This window comes from Arvicanthis niloticus, chromosome 8, assembly GCF_011762505.2.
Source record: "Arvicanthis niloticus isolate mArvNil1 chromosome 8, mArvNil1.pat.X, whole genome shotgun sequence".
In the NCBI taxonomy this organism is placed as follows: domain Eukaryota; kingdom Metazoa; phylum Chordata; class Mammalia; order Rodentia; family Muridae; genus Arvicanthis; species Arvicanthis niloticus.
The window spans coordinates 46833492-46856577 of NC_047665.1; the positions used below are offsets into that span (position 1 = coordinate 46833492).

General features: G+C 38.9%; 1 protein-coding gene across 7 annotated transcripts in view; it reads left to right on the forward strand.

Annotated features, from left to right (window-relative positions):
• Hecw1 (HECT, C2 and WW domain containing E3 ubiquitin protein ligase 1) overlaps positions 1-6493 on the forward strand; it is a 300520-nt gene extending 294027 nt beyond the window's left edge. For all 7 annotated transcript variants that reach the window (XM_076939345.1, XM_076939349.1, XM_076939350.1 and 4 more), the window contains one exon: positions 2204-6493. In XM_076939345.1, coding sequence (XP_076795460.1) covers positions 2204-2315 — 112 coding nt within the window. In that variant the 3' untranslated portion in view covers positions 2316-6493. The remainder of the gene's footprint in view (positions 1-2203) is intronic.
• Positions 6494-23086: the final 16593 nt, after the last annotated feature.

Here is a 23086-nt window from a genome sequence, read left to right on the forward strand (position 1 = left end):
ATGAGCCTCTTCTGGTCATGTTGGCTGGTCTGAGAACATCCCCCATGGCCTTACCCTCTTCCTTTCAGATTCATAGCTTTTTTCTTTGTAACTGTTAAAGAGAGAGAGAGAGAGAGAGAGAGAGATCATATAGAGAGAGAAATATAACCTTCTGAGTTCACTTAGTGTTGCTTGTATGTGCATGATTTCAGGACTGACCACCATAAAGAGAAGACAGTGACCTGGGTGTGTTTCTCTCTCCTGCTTCTTGACTGTGGATGTCATATGGCTATCTACCTCATACTACTACTGCCATGTCTCCCTTACCATGAGAGACTGTACCTCCACAATGAGTCAAGATAGACTGCCCCTTCCTCATTCCTTTTGTCAGATGTTTTGTCACAGCAATGGAAAATAAATTAATATACAGAGAGGATGTGAAGAGAAGGATACTTTGGTATCTTTCACCAAGAAACGAGCCTTCTGTAGAGTCTCTGCTTTATCCTTTAGGAAATGTCATTGCTTTTGTTACTAAGGAAACTCACATTAAATGCAATATACATATTTTCTCTGAATATATATTAATACTGTTAGTTCTTACTGTACTACCTAAGTATGTCAGCCACAGCCAATGGATTTTCTACTTTCTGCCTTTCTAAACAAGAAAATCATTGTAATCATTGTCCTGCTCAATTCCCTGAGTTTTTATTTAAAATATTTTATAGTAACTAAAACACTTCAGTTATCTTTTTTAAAGTGATCTAGGTCTTCCTGATACTTAAGTAATCACAGAGCTCTGCAAATAACTATTAACTTTCACATTTCCCCCAAATCAAGTCCTTCAAGCCTACAGTAAGACATTCTACTGTCTTGTGCAGGCACTTGGGGCTTGAAGAGGAAGACGACAGACAGGAAAGTGTGGTGTTGGGTGAACACAGGGATAAAGAGGGAGCTGTTGCCAAAACCAGGATTGGATGCTGGATAGATAAACACCAGCACCCTCCTCAGATTGTCCCTCAGCAGAAAACCCCACTTTCATCCCTCTTTATCTCCCAAAGAAGCTGCACTATGCTGAATCCTGAGCCCACACAGTATTCTGACACTCTTTAGTTTGTCAGAACAAAAGTATAGGTTATAAACACTTCCCCAAAGTACCTTATAATTCAAACACTAACATCCCAAATACAATTCTGAGTGTTTAGTTTTATTCTGTGGGGTGTTGTGGTGGTGGTGGTGGTGGTGGTGGTGGTGGTGGTGGTTGAAGTTGTTGTTGTGTTGTTCTGATTTATTTTGTTTTGTTTTAGCTTAGTGTCTTTTTCTGTGCTGGTTGATATACAAACATGGCTTCAACATACTGCTTACCCAACCTGGGAGGAAAAGGCATAAAATTAACTTCCAGATGTTAACTCTTCTTCCTACTTTGTCAAAAGACTAGAATCAAGTTTCCATAGAAACAAATAGTTCATGGCAGGAAACAGATACTACGGAAGAATCTGTGTGGTTATCCCTCCTCTGCTCACTGCTGAATTATCCACACAGGTGTTTCCTGTGCCATGTATTATCCATGTAAGAAGAAAGACATAGCTAGTCTAGGACAAATACTGGCAAGTATGGGACACCAGAATGAAACCCATTCTGAGCAAGGCTACATGGATGATAACGATGTGAAGACTCTTTCAGGCTTAGGGAAGGAGTGTCCCACATGCCAAGGGGTCCTTGGGAGTGGGGCATGTAAGATTCAGTTGATGTGTGTCCCACTGGTGTAGAGTATTTAAATTGTTTCCACAACACACTTGGCATGGAGAACTGGATCTTGGGATTACAAAGTACCACTAGCTCTTCCAAGTAGATATTTGTGGTTTAACAAGGCCTTGAACTCACAAGTGAGCTAAGGATGCTTTGGAATGATCCATTAGCACTAATAATGTCTCTGCCTCCTTCGTATTATTTAAATTTCAAATTAGGCTAATAGCATAGACTTGACTGTTGGTTCTCTACTGTGTTTGTAGTATAGTGTAGTTTTATTTACAAATAACAATTAACTGTTTCTAGTTCTTCAATTTCCTAAACGTGTTGTGTCTCAATGGCCTTGGTTTGCCATTTGCAGTCTTTTTTGATTGTCCAAAATCATTGTCTGGCACACTTTTAATTCTCCTTCTAAGTCATCAATGCAACCAAAATCAGTCCTTAAAATACCCTCACCAGTATTTTCTCCCCTACTCAGGGCACATACATGTTTCAACCGATTGGATCTCCCACCATATCCTTCATATTCCATGTTATATGAAAAGCTGTTAACAGCGGTAGAAGAAACCAGCACCTTTGGACTTGAGTGAAGACGTGGAACCTCGACTGACATTGTCCTGAACAGTGACACCATCCTTTCTGGGATGGCTTTGACTTTGACTCCTTTGACTTTGGTATTCCATGATTTTTATTTCAAAGCAAATTAGAATTGGCAAAAGCTGTGCATGAAGAATTGCCTTCTTCTAAGATCTAATCTTCAGGCTTATCTCCTCTGTTTCCAATGAACTGCTAGCCTGTATGCAATACTACAAAACAGCTGTCTCAAGGTCTGTGTATACCTCCACATACCTCCATTCCTAACAATGAAATATGAGCGCAAGTTATGCTACACTTGACGAAATGGTAATAAATGTTTACTTCCATTTATATCATTTAAAGATAATTTGAGCTGTAAGCATTCCATGCTTTTATATGTCCATGTCTTCCAAGCAGAACCACCTTTATTCTAATTTCTAGCAACCATTTCCAGACCTGGGAGCTGACAATTTTTTTTTCTCTCTATCTTACATTTCCTATTCATTCTATCCAAATGGACAGCCAAAGCCACACAGAAATGTTTTCTTCATTCAACTCATGATTCATAGGTGGTATCAGTCCCATCAGCCAGAACTAGCCTAGACATATGGTGCAAATATGAAACTTTCAGCAATTAACAACAGCAAGAAGAAAAAGGTTATCAGTAAATCTAAGGGTTAGATGGACTATGAACTCAACTTGAGTTCAGAAAAGTGTAGTGGGGGAGCACCCCTTGTGAACCCTCACCACCCAAGAAGCACAAACTCGTGTACCATGTCCAAGGAAGAAATCCTAATTGCTGTAGATTGAAGGATGAGCCTTTACCTCTAATTTTGTCACATAGAAAGTGATAAGGCAAACAGGAAAAAGGACAGGACATATGGCATTTATTCAAATCCATGAATTTTGTTTAATCTATTCTCATGCGTATATAGTCCAGATAAATCTCATGGCTTTTGTTACAACCAGGTTTATCTGATAGGACAACCTTTTGCTTCTTTTTAGCCTTGATACTTTTCTCATTCTTTTTTTCTTTTCTTTCCTTTTTTTTTTTTTAAATCATGGTGTTCAAATTCTGTCACACCTAATGTTCACAGACACCACATACGAAGCTGCAGAGCACGACGGTGCTTGTTAAGGATCACGGGCAATATAAACTTCTCCTTCATCCATAGTGATTCTTCAAAGGCACACTGACTTGTGTCCAAAAAAAAAAAAAAAATCCATTTTTTTAAAGCATTCAGCAAAATATCTAAGAAAATGTGTTTTTAGAAAAACAATCACAGGCTCCACAGACAGCCTGGCATCTTAAGTACATTTGAGGTAAATCTAACCATAATGGTCATTTGCTATTTTTGTAACCATGTTATTCGTGTTGTCTGAAATATGACATAAATGAAAGTGGTTTTTCTTCACTGGGAAAAAGAAAAGCTAAAGAGACCCAACTATTTAAATAGTCATTGTTGTAGTCAACATATAAAAGGAAAATGTCTGAGAATGTAAAGTTAACTTATACTGAAGCCATGCCTTATGGCTCAGTATAGCAGTGTGTTTTGTTCCTACACATTAAAATATTTTCTTAGTAAAAATTATTCACAATGCCAAAACACTCTGTGTTCCTGTGTTTCTTTGTCAAGCAAGAAGTATCTATGATAAAAACTTAGTTTTCTATTGCTATTGAAAAATAAGTTTTACCAAAAATGGGGTGTACATTGTATGAAACACAGCTTGAGGGGTGAGTAAAATTTGGCCCATATTTCAGTATCTGAAAAATAATTTCAGTGGAGCTGTTATTTAGTAATGAAGTCAGAACAAAAGCACTGCTAAAATCACTTTGACTGGATCTTTAACTCTTAAAATATCATATTTAGAATTCATCTTATACATACATAAAAACCCACAAAAAGAATTCAAGTTTTTTACCACTTACTTGCCATACATTGAAAAGGAGGCTGTGGTTCAAATATAGAAAGCTGCTCCTGAAGAGCTTTACAATTTGCAAAAATGAGACAGTCTATTATTCAGATAAATATATAGTCTACCAACATATAGAAGGAAGAAATTATCTTAGAAATGACATATGAATATGAAACCCAGATAAATATATTTTTAATTAATTTTTAGTTATACCTCTACCCTAGTATCAGGCTCTAAATGAATCCCAACAAGCAAGAATAACAGCAATAGTATTTCTAATATACTCTTTTTAATTATTTGAGGATATTACGATGTATTTCAATTATATTCACCCAATACTCTTCTCCCTAACTCCTTCTACATCTACTCCTCAATATTCAATTCCTTTTCAATGTCATGTCATTTTTTTTCAATGACCCATCAAGTCCAATTTGTGCTGTGAGGCTATTCCCTGGAAGATATAAATGTATTTGGTATATATATAACTCTCATAGCTGGCTGTAGTGGTGCATCTTTGTGAAATTAAAATGCCTTTAATCCCAGCACTTGGAAGGCAGAGGCAGGCAGATCCCTGTGAGTTCAAGGCCAGTCTTGTCAACAGAGCAAGTTCCAGAACATCCAGAGTTACATAAGTGAGACTCTTATTTTGAAAAAAAAAAAAAGAAAAAGAAAAAGAAAGAAAGAACAGAAGCAAAGAAGGAAAACTGCCTCTTAGACATCAGCTGTCAATAGCTCCTCAGCTAGGGCTGGGGACTCATGAACCCCTCTTTGTATAGCAATAGTATTCTAGGAAAATTAAAAATACCGTCTATACTGAAACCAAAGTTGCTGAGAGAATGTAAAGCTTGCTTGGTAGAGCCCAACACATGACTTCAGCCTTTTGTGGGAGAAGGGAAATCAAAGGGAAGAGGAGTGCAAAAGTTAATCATGGAAAGATGCTTTTTACTTCATATGTGAGATTGATTTTAAAATTATGTATAATTCAATATATATGCATATAGGCATATAACTATATATGTTTATATGTGTATGTGTATACATTTACACCTAAGTAAAACACTATAGAAATAGTTTTCTGTTGATTTCAATGGTTGAAGAGATATCACCTCAAATCATATAATTCTTTGGGTAACACTGATCTTTTGTGACCATATGTAATCCTTTGAACGTTTTTCTCCATGAAGCCAATTATAAATTAATTACTTAAAGTCATAACCTCCCTAAAACAAGATTTTTTTATATCTAGTTTTATGAGTACAATACAATACCTTTTGGGAAAAGACAAAAAAAAATAAAAATTTAAAAATTATGTTACAATTTGAAAAAGACAGTAAGGTGTTATCATAATTTTATAGATAAAACAAATATATTATTAAATAACTTGAAGATGACAATCTTCCCAAAATAAATTGGGTCATCAAGATCAGAAGTACTCTAGAATACTGAGTTCTCTGTGACATCCTGTGTATATGAGTTGGAGAACATCCTGATGGTTTGCTACCATCATTATTATAGCACAAATACTTCAGGAAAGTTAATGAAAACAATCAAATGCTAAATGATATTTTGGCAAGCTTTCATTATGAAAGATTAAAGTGGTTTTTCTGTTAACAATGAAGCTATATCATTCAACAGTAAGAATATTTGTATGGCAAGCCAGTGAGCTGAGTTTTCCACGGAACTTCTAACAATATGAGGTCTCATTGATAGTTCATGTATCAAGCCACATGTCTGAAATTTGGGTTCAGAAAATTTCTAAGTTGCCACAAATGTTTTCCCAGTCAAGAAGAAACACTTTCAAATGAAAGTAGTTAGAACTTTACATAACAAAATGTGGTGCTTTATTATTGTTATTGTTGTTGTTATGATTATTATTATTACGATTATGTCTAACAGTGTTTGTCACTAAAACTGCAATACTGTATCATAAATGTGCAGGATGACTATTCCAGCCATCACAAGGTCCAAAAGAGAAAGTATTATTTTCCTGTTAATGACATGTAGTCCCTTTGTTCTAGTAGATAAAAGGTGCCTAGAGGTAGTGTATAGAGTAAATATTGTTCCATTAGTCTATTTCCTGCAGCTTCCATTACCTAAGGAAATGTCCATAAGATTTTGTTTACAAGTCTTTGTTCTAGTCAATAACAGGAGATGTCATATTACTGGGCTGACTTTGCTTACATCTACAAAAGAAATGTCACGTGATACTCAGGCCTCGCTTTCTCTTACATCATACATCTTCCAGGAATGTCAATAAACTCACTTTGGTATGGCATTGAGTATGCTCCTTATTGCAAAGAGAAGTCTATAGTATCAGACAAAATTCTAGATCATGCCTGTGTTCCTGCTGACTGCTATAAGGAATAAAACAACACAGAAGGATCTCAGCTGCCCCGGCAAACAAACCTCAGACGAAAATCATTATTGTTATGTTCATAAACCCATGAAGAAAGGAGCAGATTTTGAAATCATGCACATTCCTTGTTTATGCCTATTAGACCTCCACACAAACCATACGAGCCTCATTTCCTAAGTATCTTTTATGTAGAACAAGAAGACATTGATTTGTATGAAATTCTATCTGTTTGAGAAGTTTCTATAAAAATTTCAGACATGGCCCTTGGAGGATTATCACTGATCACAAATCACAAATGAACAATATAAAAAGTATGTATTTCTACACACACACCCCTACCCCCCAAACAAATACACACACACACACACACACACACACACACACACACACACACACACACAATACCTGCAGCAAGTTGGTGAGCTGGCCTACAGGGCAGGAGAGCAAGACAACTGGCTCTGCCCCTGAGGTGCTGCAGCACTTGGGAGAGCAGGCCTTGCACCTTGCCTGGGCAGCACAGTAGAGCTGGCCCTGGCGTTGAGGGTGACAGTGAGCCAATCCTAAGAGTATGATCTTATGAGAGCTGTACTTGCCCCTCATCTGCCTTAAAGTGGCATGGACATGAGAGAACTAACAAGCCCCCACACACACACACATACACATACACTGCAGTGGGGTTAGCTGGCCAGAGGTCAGGAGAGCAGGAGAGCTGGCCCCACCACTCACCAGCTGCAGCACTTAGGAGAATTGGCCCTGGTTGTATGTGTGTGTGGGAACCAGCCCTAGGCAAAGGGCCCTGGTAGTATGGTCACATGAGAGCTGATGGGCTGACAAACTCAGCTCCTAACCAGGCCCAGATCCAGGGCTCTGAGTTGGCCCATCCAAACATCTCCAGGGCTTTAAGTTGGCCCACCCCAACATCTACACTCTCTATGAACTGCTAGATGATATGAAGGACCTGGCCCTTTATACATGAATCTCTGTGACACAGGGCAAGAACAGGATATCCAAGAGGAGTCCCAGTAAGGAGGCAGAAATGATGGTATAGCAGAAGCCAGAGGATTTGACCCAGACTAATGACTCATTACAATGGACATTTGCAAATAACGCTCTTTGGGGAAAAGAGTATAGTGTGTGACACACTATGACACCCTGCACCTTCTACAGTGAGATGTTTTTGGGTTTTGGTTTTTGGTTTTTGGTTTTGCTTTCGTTTGGGATTTTTGTTGTGTCTTCTTTTGGGGGGAGGTTGCAAGGGCAGGAGCTGAATATGAAGTGATGGGGAGATGAGTGGGACTGAGGTGCATGATATGAAATTCACAAAGAATCAATGAAAAGGGTTTTATTAAATGTCTTTTTGGGGGGAAAGGGAAGGAGGGACCTGAGTGGTGAACCTGAATGGGGACAGGGAGGTGAAGAGGGAAACGTGATCAGATATGTTGGGGGGGGGAGCAGGAATGAAGCCCTGAGGGCCAGCAGAAAGATGGAAATGGGCAATTTCATAAGATAGGAGGTGGAGAAACCCTCTAAAATATACCAGAGACTTGGGAGGTTAGAGACTCTCAGAACTCAAAGAGTGGGACCTTACATGAAATGCCCTATAGTGGGGAAAGGAAACTTGTAAAATCTACCTCCAGTAAAAAGACAGGACATCAAGTGGAGAGATAGGGTTGCCATCTCACAGTCAAAACTCTGACCCAAAATTGTTCCTGTCTGAAAGAATTGCAGGGTCAAAAATGGAGAAGAGCTTGATGGAAAGGGGGTCCAGTGACAGGTCCAAATTGGGATCCAGCTGGAGGGGAGGCCCCAAGGCCTGACACTATTACTGATACTATGGTGTGCTAACAAACAGGAGTCTAGCATGACTGCCCTCTGAAAGGCCCAACACCAGCTGATATGAGGCCCTCAACACATATACAGCAGAGGACTGCCAGGGCTGGACTCAGTGGGAGAAGATGTACCTAACCCTCAAGAGACTTGAGGCCTCAGGGACTGGGGAGGTCTGGTGGGGTAAGGGTTGGGGGTAGAGACATCCTCTTGGAGGTGGCAGGGAAGCAGTATGTGATGAGGAACAGTCAAAGGGCAGACCAGGAGTAAAAAGACTGGACTGAAAAAAAAAAAAAGATTAAAGACTTTTTAAAAAGGGGAAAAAAAGAAAAGACACAATCTGTTGTTTTCCTGCCCAGCCATGTAGCTTCATAAATATGTCCACTTTCCTGAATTACTCAAAAAAGCATTAACTTCCCCTTGTCTTCTTTCTCTCTTTTTTCTGAACATGCTTTCTTTAATGTTTTGGGTTTCCCCAACATTTTAGGCATCCATCTCTCTAATGCTACCCTCCAGACCTTGTGGCTGCCACGTGTCTGACCTCCACCCTAGCTTAAATGGCATAGCTTTTTTCCTTCTCTCACAGAGATCTGCCTGCCTCTGCCTCCACATCTGAAGCAGAAATTTCTGGTTTCTTTGGAGACTCAGTTGTGTCATGTGATATTTTTCTGGAAGCTGTCTTAGAATGTTTTGCTGAGGCAGACACATGAAAGGCATGAAAGAACATGTGATGTTTGGAAACTTATGACCCAACAGACAGTGAATGATGGTCTTGCATTGGTTCGCCTTGCAACAATTCAGTGATCTTTGCTGATTGCTGATCTTCACTTGTCATGACTTCAAAGAGAGAAACGAGCCAAAGAATTTCTTGTGGTATTCTGGCTGCTTCTTGCCACTTCTGTAGACTCATGCTGCTTCAGTAGAGCCTTGTGATTTCTTCTGGATTGAGTTGCTGATACTCATTCATGTTTGGTGTTTGCTGATTGACTGGACTGCTGCTAGCTACTGATTTATGTTTGATGTTTTGGAATGTGTTGCAGCCCGAGCTGCCCCACGTTGGGGGGCCAAAATGTCACAGACCACTCTATTAATGTTGGAACCCACACTGCCAAAAGCCTTGGGGGCTAAATTGTTAGAGCCCACACTGCACCAAGCTGCTTCAGTCCATGGGTTGGGGTTCAGCAAGAGAGAGGGTGAGGATGGACATGAAGAATGGAGACCAGACAGAGTGTGATTCAATCCTGTTTATTCTTCAGTCTCTCTTCCTAGTCCAAGTCCCAAGTCTTGAGTTCCTAGTTCCTAGTTCCTGGTCCCTAGAGCCTAGCACCTAATCCTAGTTCCAGTTGCTAGTCTCTTTCCCAATTCCAAGTTCTTTCTCCAAGTGCTAAGTGCCTAATCCAAGTGCCTAATACTTAATTCCTTGTTCGTCCTCCAAGTGCCAAGTGCCTAATACCTAATAATAATTAATAATTTCTTCTGTCTGTCTCTCGCCTTTTATATGTCTCACTTCTAAGCCATGCCTCTAAGTCACACCCTTAAGTCATGCCTTTAGGTCTAATCTCTAAACCACACCTTAAGTCATGCCCTTAAGTCTAAATCATACCTTTAAGTCTCACACACCCAAGGGAAGATCCTGGGTATCTAAAACAAGATGTTATCAGAGTGTGCTCAGCTGTTGTAGGCTATTGTAATCAAGTCTCTTGTCAGGGTATATGGCTCAAGATGGCTGCAAGGATGATAGCCGCCTTCTGTCGGCTCCCCACAGGAATGGACTCCTGATATTCCAACAAGGAAGAGTGGTGTAGCTCCAAAGAACCAGTACTAAACAGGTCCATAACCTCCTTTTCTTATAAATCTCCTTCCCTTACCTCTAGTCAGTGGGCTAGAAAGGAGGCTGAAGCATTTAAGAACCCTTATTAAAGTAGGTTTTGAAAAACCAAAGCCTACATACATCCCACTTGAATCTATATGATTTTTAAATATCTGAAAGTAGAAGAGAAATAATTAATATTCTTCTTCTTTGGGAAGAAGAAGGGGACTAACAGAAAGGTGTAGGAAGTCAAAGAAAATTCACAGGATGTGTAAATATGATTAAAGCACATTTTATATACATATAAGAAAACATAGTATGATGATAATACTCATTAATAAACAATTAATATATATTAATAAAAAGAACAACAAGAAATGTATAAAGTCATTGCTAACCCAAGGGAGAAATACTGCTGGGCTGTGGTCACATGAAGGACGATGAGTCTTGAGGGTTCAAGGTCTGTCATGTGGTACATGGCATAGGTGTTCCTTAATTTTGAAGATTGCTACATAGGCTTCTTTTGAATGCCAAAGAGGATGCTGGAGATATCGTTCTCTTATGTGCCAAGTTACTAAGTTCTAAATTCCCTAAGCTACCTCATCATTACACATCTGTGCTTATTGTATTCTTTCCAAATAAAATTCACTCCTGCTAGACATTGTCCAACCTAAACTTCAGTGTTTGTCTGAACAAATGAGGCCTTTCTAGTGGGAAGGATACCAAACACGTGAATTCTCTTATCTCAGCTCCTAACAAGACCTTTCTAGTAAAGGAAAAGGGACAGATAATGGACTAGCCTACAGTGAGGGCACATATGACACATCAAGTCATCTCTTGCTAGGCCAGCAAATCTCATGTTCTCATACTTCTCAGTGGACACTTGTCTTTTCCATAACAAGTTTATACATCTGCTTTCTGTCCCCTTTATTCTTTACCATGGAGCTTGAGCAGAGGGCACATTCTGCTGAATGTGAAGATGAAAGAAAAATGTGGAGTAATTGAAATGATGGAAACCCTACAATGTAACACTTGCCATCAAGTCAACAACAAAGTTTTCCCTTAAACTGCAAAAAGAAAGAACCGATTGAAGGCTTTCACAGTTGTATATTTAGCCAAAATCACAAACCTAACACAGAATCCTGAGGTGGGGGAAATGCTGATACTATGACTAAAATTGAAAATACATACACTTTTGGTGTGGTGATTCCACTCCTAAAAGTCCACTGAACACATTCTTATAAGAACTCCAAGTGACATACAGAAAGGCTGTGACTAGCGTAGTTTGTGACAGTAAAAACTAAACAAGCAAAAGTCTACTCAGTACAGGGAGAGACTAATTAAATGAATGGTTACTTAATCAAACACTGAACATGGCACAGCTTTTGAAAAATGAATGAGGACAAAGGATTCTAGGAACATGAAAGATTATATGCCTGTATTTTAAGACACAAGGAAATAAGGCTAATGCCAGGACCTAAAAAACACCACCCACGGGGCCCATTTCATCTCAAAAATGCTGTACTATATCCATACCACCCCCCAGGGAACGTGCTATAACATTCCCCACAGCCACTCATAAACTAGAGATACAGTAGACTTGCATCGCTGAAGGAACACACTTTCACTCTGTAAAGAGCCAGTCTTCTCCACCTAACACATTCTTCCCAAGGTTAATTTAAAACCACCTCCCTGACCCCGACTGGAAGCTGCTATCTCAGTCATTGTCACCACATGTCTTTTTGCTGTTCCCCATCCCTCACAATCCCCTGATATCCCATAAATCACTGAGCTACTGAGGTACGTTAAATGAGAATGCCCCCCATAGGCTCATATATTTAAATATTTGGTTCCCAGTTGGTGGAACTGTTTCAGAAGGATTAGAAGGTATGGCCTTGTTGGAGGAGGTATGTCACTCGAAGTCAGTTCAGAAATTTCAAAAGCCCCACCCCATTCTAAGTTCTATCTCTCTCTCCTCTATCTTTCTCTGTCTATCTCCTTCTGTGTCCCTCCATCTCTTTGTCTCTGTCGTTCTATCTCTTTCTCTATGTGCATCTCTCTCTTTCACCTCTCTCTAGGTCTCATGTTTGTAGCTCTGTATGTAAACTCTCAGCTACACTACTGTACCAGCACCAATACCTGCCTGTTTGCTGCCGTGCTCCCAACCATGTTGATCTTGGACTCGCCCTCTAAAACTGTAAGCCTTGATAAACTACATTCTAAGGTTGCTCTGGCCATGGTATCTTAGCACAGCAATAGAAAAGTAACTAAACCACGTCTGTGGACTCAGTCCTCAGGGCCATTTTACCATCTCTCTATATATTCACTCTTTATCTTATCTTATGACTTTACGTACCAAAAGTGTCTGATGATTCTAAATGTTGTACCTCTCCACAAACCCCTTCCAAACTCACTTCTAACACCATTTCAACTTAGATATGGGGGAGGCTTATCATTCTTAATGTATTTCAAACAATTTTTAAAATTTTATTATATTTGTTTTTTTTTTCTGATGAATCAGAGAATTTTTTATTGGATATTATATTTACATTTCAGATTTTATCCCCTTACCTCATTCCCCCCTCCCCCGAATGCAGGAACCCCCTATCCCACTCCCTCTCCTCCTGCTTCTATGAGGATGTGCCCCCACCCACCCTCCCCACTGCCACCTCCCCACCCTTGAATTGCCCCCCCCACACTCGGTGTTCAGCCTTCATGGGACCAAGGATCTCCTCTCCCACCTATACCCAACAAGGCCATCCTCCCCTACATGTACAGCTGGAGTCATAGGTCTCTCCCTATGTGCTCCCAGGCTGGTGGTTTGGACCCTGGGGAGCTCTGGTTGGTTGGGATTGTTGCTCTCCTCATAGGGCCACAAACCCTTTCAGCTCCTTCAGTCTTTTCTCTAACTCCTTCATTGGGAACCCTTTGATCAGATCAATGGTTAGCTGTGAGCATCTGCCTCTGAATATGTCAGACTCTGGCAGACCTCTAAGGAGAGAGCTATATCAGGCTCTTGTATGCTTTGAGTTTTAGTAATGTTTCTTTTTTGAATGTGGGTGCCCTTGTATTTGGAAAATAGATATTCAGAATTTAGAGTTCATCTTGGTAGATTTCTCCTTTGACAAGTATGAAGTGTCCTTCCTTATCTTTTTTGATAACATTGGATTGAAAGTCTATTTCACTTGATATTAGATTGGCTACTCCAGCTTGTTTCTTGGGACCATTTGCTTGGAAACCTGTTTTCCAGCCTTTTATTCTGAGGTAGTGTCTTTGTTTGTCACTGAGGTACATTTCCTATATGCAGCAAAATTCTGGGTCCTGTTTATGTATCCACTCTGGGAATTGGGTCCATTGATTTTAAGAGATATTAAGAAAGAGTGAATGTTGCTTCCTGTTATTTTTGTTATTAGAGGTAGAATTATGTTTGTTTGGCTATCTTCTTTTGGATTTGTTGGAAGATTCCTTTCTAGCCTTATATAGGATGTAGTTTTCCACCTTGTGTTAGAGTTTTCCATTTATTATCCTATGTAGGGCTGGATTTGTGGAAAGATATTGTGTAAATTTGGTTTTGTCATGGAATATCTTGGTTTCCATACATGATTATTGAGAGTTTTGCTGGGTACAGTAGCCTGGGCTGGCATTTGTGTTCTCTTATGGTCTGTATGACATCTGTCCAGGATCTTCTGGCTTTCATGGTCTCTGGTGAGAAGTCTGGTGTAACTCTGATATGTCTGCCTTTATAAGTTACTTGACCTTTTTCCCTTACTGCTTTTAGTATTTTTTTTCTTTGTTTTGTACATTTGATGTTTTGATTATTATGTGACAGGAGGTATTTCTTTTCTGGTCTAGTCTATTTGGAGTTCTGTAGGCTTCTTGTATATTCATGGACATCTCTTTCTTTAGGTTAGAAAGTTTTCTTCTATAATTTTGTTGAAGATATTTACTGACCCTATAAGTTTGGAGTCTTCCCCCTCATCTATACCTATTACCCTTAGATTTGGCCTTCTCATTGTGTAGTGAATTTCCTGGATGTTTTGGGTTAGGTGCTTTTTGCCTTTTGCATTTTCTTTGACAGTTGTGTCAATGTTTTCCATGGTATCTTCTGCACATGAGATTCTCTCTTCTATCTCTTGTATTCTGTTGGTGATGCTTGCATCAATGACTCCTCATCCCTTTCCTAGGTTTTCTATCTCCAGGGTAGTCTCCCTTTGTGGTTTATTGCTTCTACTTCCATTTTTAGATCTGGGATGGCTTTGTTTAATTCCTTCACCTGTTTGGTTGTGTTTTCCTGTAATTCTTTAAGGGACTTTTGTGTTTTGTCTCTAAGGGCTTCTCTACCTGTTTACCTGTGTTCTCCTGTATTTCTTTAAGGAAATTATTTATGTCTTTCTTAAAGTCCTCAATCATAATCATGAGAAGTAATTTTAAATCTGAATCTTGCCTTTCCGGTGTGATGGGGTGTCTAGAACTTGCTATGGTGGAAGAATTGGGTTCTGATGATCCTTGGTTTTTGTTGCTTACATTCTTGTGCTTGCCTTTTGTCATCTGGTTATCTCTAATGCTACTTGCACTCACTGTCTCTGACTGGAACCTGTTTCTCCTGTTTTCTTGGTTTTGTCAGAGTCTGTTTGTCTCTGCAATCCAGTGATCCTCTGTGTCAGAACTCCTGGGATTCAGGATGCCTTTGAGATCCTGTAATCCTATGATCCTGGGTGTCTTACTGCTCCTGAGAGTCCAGCTTTCTCTGTGATCCTGGGGGTGTTAGATTTCCTGGGAGTCCAGCTTTCTCTGGGTATTGTGAGATTGGTTGCAGAGGTAATGCCCAAGGTCTTCTCAGTGCAACAGCCCAGAAAGAAAGGAATCCATGCCAATGGGTCAGGGTATGTTGTCTTCACAGAAGCAGACCAGACAGGAGTCAGCTGCTCTGAATGCAGTGGATCTTCAACTGCTCTGAGTAAAGCAGATCCTGTGAGATGGGTCTGAATATGGTGTCTTCTTAGGAGCAGACCAGCTATGAGTCTGCCCCAGCAAGAAGGACCAGGTGGAGTGCTTGGGAGACTTTTAATGACTGCTTCTATTTCTTTAGGGCTTATGGGCCTGTTTAGATGGTTAATCTGATCCTGATTGAACTTTGGTGCCTGGTATCTGTCTAGAAAATTGTCCATTTCATCCAGACTTTTCAGTTTCGTTGAGTATATGCTTTTATAATAGGATCTGATGATTTTTTGAATTTCTTCGGTTTCTGTTGTTATGTCTCCTTTTTCATTTCTGATTTTGTTAATTTGGATACTGTCTCTGTGCCCTCTAGTTGACTATTTCTATAGTTTTTTTTTTTTGTTGTTGTTGTTGTTGTTGTTGTTTCTACTTGGTTGATTCCAGTTCTGAGTTTGATTATTTCCTGCCATCTACTCCTTTTGAGTGTATTTGCTTCTTTCTGTTCTAGAGCTTTCAGATGTGCTGTCAAGTTGCTAGTGTATGCTCTCTCTAGTTTCTTTTTGGAGGCACTCAGAGCTATGAGTTTTCCTTTTAACACTACTTTCATTGTGTCCCATAACTTTGGGTATGTTGTGGCTTCATTTTCATTGAATTCTAAAAAGTCTTTAATTTCTTTCCTTTTTTCTTCCTTGACCAAGTTATCATTGAGTAGAGCATTGCTCAGCTTCCATGTGTATGTGGGCTTTCTGTTGTTTTGTTGTTATAGATGACCAGCCTTAGTCTGTGGTGATCTGATAGGATGCATGGGATTATTTCAATCTTGTATCTGTTGAGGCCTGTTTGGTGGCCGATTATATGGTCAACATTTTGGAGACGGTATCATGACATGTTGAGAAGAAGGTATATTCTTTTGTTTTAGGATGAAATGTTCTTTAGATATCTGTTAAATCTATTTGGTTCACAACTTCTGTTAGTTTCATTGTGTCTCTGTTTAGTTTCTGTTTCCATGATGTGTCCATTGCTGAGAGTAGGGTGTTGAAGTATCCTATGAAATAACAATCAGTGCTTTTAACCTCTGAGCCTCTATTCTCTCCAGCTCCTATTTAATTTTAAGATTTATTTTTATCTTTTAATTGTAGGGGGTGAGGGATATATATGTATGTGACTGCAGTTGCCTACAGAGGCCAGAAGGCACTGGATTCCCTGGAGCTGAAGTTGCAGAGCTGTGAGCTGATTATGTGGGTTCTGAAGTAAGCATTGTTTTTTGCTTTTGGTTTTATCTGTTTATTTGGATTTGGTTTTTTTGAAACAAGACCTCTCTATGTAGCCCTGCCTGTACTGGAACTAACTATGTAGACCAGGCTTGCCTCTAACTTGCAAAGATCTGCCAGCCTTCTGAGTGCTAGGATCAAAGGTGTGAGTCACCATATCTGATCCTAACCTGAAGTTATAATATTTGCAAGTGGAAAAACCAAAGAATATAAATAAAGGTTCACTAATTCCTTTATGAGTCTAAATGAGTAGCAAAAAATAATGCTGCAAAATTAAAATTATACATTATTCATTTGTATTAAATTTTTATAACTTACCTGCAGGTGATGCTAAAAACAGATCAAGGCCTTGTTAAACTAATACTCTGTGTTATTGATAAATCTTCACTATTGTTTGTTAAACTGTATAAACTGCTAACATGACTGCTCTATAACATGGTTAAAGGGAAAATTTTTATTGTAGATATGAGAGAGAAACCATAGGCATCTGGAAGATTACAGAGCAGAGAAAGAAAGTAGACTGAACACAGCCAGCAGACTGGATGTGACCAGGGCTATCTGTGAGAGAGGGAAGAATAGCAGGGAATGGAGAATAGAGAAAACAAAGTGAGAAAAGCAGGAACAAACCAGAGAAAGACAGACAGACAGACAGACAGACAGACAGACAGATGAAAAGCAGGGTTCTAGGAAATATGAGTAGCTGAAAGAGAGAAGCCCATGAGCTGCAGGATAGGGGTTGAGGTGAGAAGGGCTAGGATATTTCAAAGTCCTATACTGAAACAGTACTTAAGATACTGAGGGAGCCTTAGAGGCCAGTGTGAACTCTGATATATAATATCTTATATGTCCCTTCTGCCAGAGATAAGGAAATGATTCCTTTTGGTAGATGGAGGCTAGTTTCACTTCACGAGCTCCTGAGGTGTGCTGTTTTTTTGGTTTTTTTTTTTTGTTTTTTTTTTTTGTTTTGTTTTGTTTTTTTTTTTTTATCTAACTGCCATAATAAATCCTCTTATAGTCCAGGTTGAGCTCCTGGGCTGCCTTTTGGAGTTTGAGGAATTGGAGTTTCCTTTGGACATAACAAAACACCTGAAGAGATAACAAAACACCCAGAGTATATCAAAGGATTGTCAGTAACATTTGCACGTTGTCCCTTACCTTTCATGATGCTTTCTGCTTTGCCTTACACTTATTCTTCATACAAACAAGCATGAAATAGTCCACATAAAAGAATTTTCAAGCCTTCCACCCCTCTCCCGGATCTGAGGCCTGGAGCAGACCTCTGCCTGGTCTGCTCTTGTGTGGACCCCGGATTCCGCCGGAGACATCCTGGAGGCTCCACGGATCCCACAGCTTTAGGTAGGTGATATGTAGGAGGAGCTAAGGTGGGAGGAGTACTGAGAGGAAGAGAAGGAGTAAGGAGAGGAGGAGAAGAAGGAGAGGAGAAGCTGGGTGATGAGAGAGGGAAAGAGAGAGAAAGAGAGAGAAAGGGGGGGAGACAGGGAGGCAGATGTTCACTGGTGTCTCTACCAGTCAAAGATAGTTGATATATCTAGGTTGGGTAGTGGGTTACACCTCTGATTGAGCATTACCAAACTTATAAAGCCTTTGATTAACATTTTTAAAAAGTGTATAAATGCAAAAAGGAAAAGGGGGCATGGGATAGGGGTTTTCTAAGGGGGGGGGAGAGAATGGGGAAAGGGGATGGCATCTGAAGTGTAAATAAAATGTCCAAGAAAAAAAGAAAAAAAAAAAAAGAATTTTCAATACATGAGGTTTCTTATCCCTTTTAGTTTCCAAACGTGTTTTAAAAAAAGCTTTTCATTAAAGTCTGATGAATATTACACTATTCCTTCTTTTTATAAAAACATTTAAAATTAAAAGAGATTTATAATGGTGAAAGTTTACATTAAAAAATTGGATCTCAAATGTAGTTGTGCTATTTAGATGTAAAACATTTTATCTTGTACTAAGTTTATCTAAATCCTTGTCTTTTTATCTTTGTGTCTAATTCAGTAGTTCTCTTATTTCTTCTAACTTCATCAGTGGGGTTACTTCGTGTATCTAGCATGGTAGCCTTTTTCATTTGCTCTTTCTAATCTATCATGAAGTCAGTCCCCAGAAAAACAGGCTGGTAGAGAAATTCTGTCTAAAAAGCTGTCTGCTTTCAGGTAAAATATGGAAATAAATAGAATTCTGTTACATGTTTTTGCAAACTTTCAGCAGATGGTTCTTGTCCACAGCCCACTTACTGCTCTTGTTTAGCACAACCTGAGTTCTATTCCCACTACTTCCTGTGAAAATGACACGTTAATATTTTTTATTTGTGTGTGTGTGTGTGAGAGAGAGAGAGAGAGAGAGAGAGAGAGAGAGAGCTCACGAGTGCCTGTGTGTTCCTGTGTATGCACATGTACACACGCATGCCATGGGACAAGAGGACAACATACTGGAATTAAGTTAGTTTTTATCTTCTACCATGTAGATTTTAAGAGATCAAACTTAGGTTGTCAGGTTGCATAGCACCTTTACCATGTGAGTATCTCACTCCTGAATATGGTGTTAACTGCCTGTCAATTCTCCTCTATTCTGTGAACCTACTCTTCATCCTTCCCTTGTCCTTTCTTCTCTCTGTATCCTCTGCTGGTTCTGTTCTTACTAATTCAGACTCTGTGGCCTGGCTCCACATCCCAGAACTGAGTAGAGTGAGCCATTTCCATCTCTCTTCCTCGATTCTTGGTTCTGTCCCCCTCCACATATTTACAAACATTTCTTTACTAACATTATCATAGTAGAATTGAAAAAATTCTACAGTTATAATTAAAGGACTTGACTAAAATTCACATTTTCTGATTTCAGAGCTATGAAACAATCCTTGTAGGCAGGACAGTGTGTAGGATATTTAGCCTCTGGATAGTGCACTGCACACATACTTGATGCTCTCTGAGGCCAAATGATATCACTAGGTCCTTTATAACTGGAATAATGAATAATTGTAAGCTGTGAGCTGTATGTGGGTGCTGGGAACTGAACCCAGGTCCTCTAGAAGAGGCAGCAAAGTGTTCTTCTGAAACATCTCCTCTGCCCTAAGATTTTATTTTTAATTATGTTTATTTGTGTCCATAAGTGGTATATGCACATGAGTGTGGATGCCCATGGAAGCCAGAGACACTGGATCCTCTGGAGCTGGAGTTAACAGGTAGTTGTGACCCATCTGACATTGTGGTAGGAACCAAACTCCTCTCTTCTACACAAGCAGCAAGTGCTTTTAACCTCTGAGCCACTTCCTCGGCCTATCTCTGCTGTTTTAAAAAGTAATATATATTGGTTTATTTTAAACTTCAGCTCAAACCCAGCTTGAGGTGCAGAGTGAAGCCCTGACTTGAAACAAACAGAAGCTTATTTCATGGAAAACAACTGCCAATTTCTCAAAAGTTGATCAAGCATCCAAAAAATAAAAAAATAAAAAATAAAAAAATAAACTGTGATAGTGTTGTAATGTAATAAATAAGAAAACTGTTATCCCCAGAAAAGTAACTAAGCTTAAGGCCAGTCTGGCCTGGCCTATATAAGAAACTGTCTGAAAAAAAAAAAAAAAAGTTCTTCAGCTCTTCAGCTGAGGTAAATCAAGGTTGTTTCCAGGTTCTGGCTATTACGAATAAAGCTGCTAGGAACATAGGTAAGCAAGTGTCCTTGGTATGGTGGAGCACCTTGGGTATATGCCCAGCAATGGTATAGCTGCATCTTAAGGTAGAACTAGTCTCAATTTTCTGAGAAACCCACAAATTGATTAGCAAAGTGGTTGTATAAGTTTGTACTCCCACCAGAAATGGATGAGTGTTTCCCTTGTTCCATATCCTCACCAGCATGAGCTATTTCTTGAGCTTCGGTTCTTAGACATTCTGACAGGTGTAGCATGGAATCTTGGGGTCATTTTGATTTGCATTTCCCTGATGACTAAGGATGTTAAACATTTCCCAGCTATTAGAGATTCCTAAATGGAGAATTCTCTGTTTAGCTCTGTTAGCACTTTTAATTGGGTTATTGATGTTTAATTGGTTTGTTGATGTTTCATTTCTTGAGTTCTCTATATATTTGGATATTAGCTTTGTCAAATGTAGGGTGGTTAAGATCTTTTCCCATTCTGTAGGCTGCTGTTTTGTCCTATTGATGGTGTACTTTGCCTCACAAAAGCCTTTCAGTTTCATGAGGTCCCATTTATTAATTGTTGATCTTAGTGCCTGAGCTGTTGGTGTTGTGTTCAGGACGTTTTCTCTTGTGACAATGTGTTCAAGGCGGCTCCTCACTTTCTCTTATGTCAGATTTAGAGTATCCAGCTTTATGTTGAGGTCTTTGATCTAATGGGACTTGAGTTTCGTGCAGGATGATAAATATGAATTTATTTGAATTCTTCTACATCCAGTTAGACCAGCACCATTTGTTGAAGATACTTTCTTTTTTGCATTGTATAGTTTTGGCTTCTTTGTCAAAAATCAAGTGTCCATAGGTGTGTGAGTTTACTTCTGGGTTTTCAATGCAATTCCATTGAATAACTTGTCTATTTTTAAGCCAATATCATGAGATTTTTATTCCTATTTCTCCGTAGTACAGTTTTGAGACTAGTGATGGAGATACCTTCTTTTATTGTACAAGATTGTTTTAGCTATCCTGGATCTTTTGTTTTTCCATATGAAGTTTAGTGTTGTCCTTTCAAGGTTTGTAAAACTTGTGTTGGAATTTTGATGGGAATTGCATTGAATCGGTAGACTGCTTTTGTTAAGATTTTTTACTATGTTAATCTTACCAATCCATGAGCATGGGAGATCTTTCCATCTTCTGATATCTTCTTCAATTTCTTTATTCAGAGACTTGATGTTCTTGTAATAGAGGTCTTTCACTTGCTTGGTTAGAGTTACACCAAGATGTTTTGAATTATTTGTGGCTATTGTGAAAGGTATTTTTCCCCTAATTTCTTTCTCAGTTCATCTATCAGTTTTATAAAGAAGAGCTACTGATTTTTGTTGTTGTTGTTAAATTTGTATCCAGCCATTTTTGCTGAAAGTGTTTACTGGCTGTAGGAGTTCTCTGGTAGAAACTTTGGGGTCACTTATGTATACTATCATATCATCTGCAAATAGCTATACTTTGACTTCTTCCTTTCCAATTTGTATCCCCTTGATCTCATTTAGTTGTCTTATTGCTCTAGCTAAAATTTCAAGTACTATATTGAATAGATATGGAGAGAGTGGACAGCCTTGTTTTATCCCTGATTTTAGTGTATCTGCTTTAAGTTTCTCTACATTTAATTTGACGTTGGCTATTGGCTTGTTTCTATGGTGGGTTACATTGACAAATCTTCCTATGTTGAACCATACTTACATCCCTGGGATGATCATAGTAGATGATGTTTTTTGATATATCCATGGATTCAGTTTGCAAGTATTTTACTGAATATTTTAGCATCAGTGTTCATGAGCGAAACTGGTCTGAAATTCTCTTTGTTGGGTCTTTGTGTGTTTTAGATATCAGGTGACTGTGACCTCATAGAATGGGTTTGGCAATGTTCCTTTTGTTTCTCTTTTCTGAAATAGTTTGAGGAGTATTGGTATTATCTCTTATTTGAAAGTGTGGTAGAATTCTTCACTAAATCCATCTGGCCCTGACTTTCTTAATGACTGATTCTATTTCCCTAGGGGTTATAGGTTTATTTAAATTGTTCACCTGATCTTGACTTAACATTAATAAGTGGTATCAAGAAAATCATCCATTTCATTTAGAGTTTCTAATTTTGTGGCATGCAGGTTTTTTGAAATAAGACATAATGATTCTTTGGATTTTCTTAGTGTTTATTGTTATGTTCCCTTTTCATTTCTGATTTTGTTAATTTGAATATTCTCTCCGCCTTTTAGTTAGACTGGATAAGGGTTTGGCTATCTCATTGATTTTCTCAACAAACCAACTCTTAGTTTTGTTAACTCTTTGTATTGTTCTCTTTGTTTTTACTTTATTGATTTCAGCCAAAAGTTTAATTATTTCCTGCCATGTACTCTGCTTGGGTTCATTAGCTGCTTTTTGTTCTAGAGCTTTCAGGTGTGCATTTAAAGTTGCTAGTGTGAGATCTCTCCAAGTTCTTTATGAAGGCACTTAGTGCTATGAACTTTCCTCTTAGCACTGCTTTCATTGTGTCCCATATGTTTCCATATATTGTGCCTTCATTTCCATTGAATTCTACAAAGTCCTTGATTTCTTTCTAACCTCAGTGGCCATTGAGTAAAGAGTTGTTCAGCTTCCATGAGTTTGTAGGCTATCTGTTGTTTCTGTTGTTGTTGTTGTTGTTGTTGAAGTCCATCTCTGGTGATCTGATAAAATACAGAGGGTTATTTCAATTTTCTTGTATCTATTAAGGCTTGCTTTGTGACCAAGTATATGGTCAGTTTTGGAGAAGGTTCCATGATGTGCTGAGAAGAAGATATATTATTTTGTGTTTGGGTAAAATGTTCTGTAGATGTCTGTTAGATCCATTTGATTCATAACCTCTGCTAATTTCATTATTTCTCTGTTTAGTTTTTGTCTTGACCTATACATTGGTGAGAGTGGGGTGTTGAAGTCTCCTACTATTAATGTGTGGGGGTTCTATGTATGACTTAAACTTTAGCAATGTTTCTTTTACAA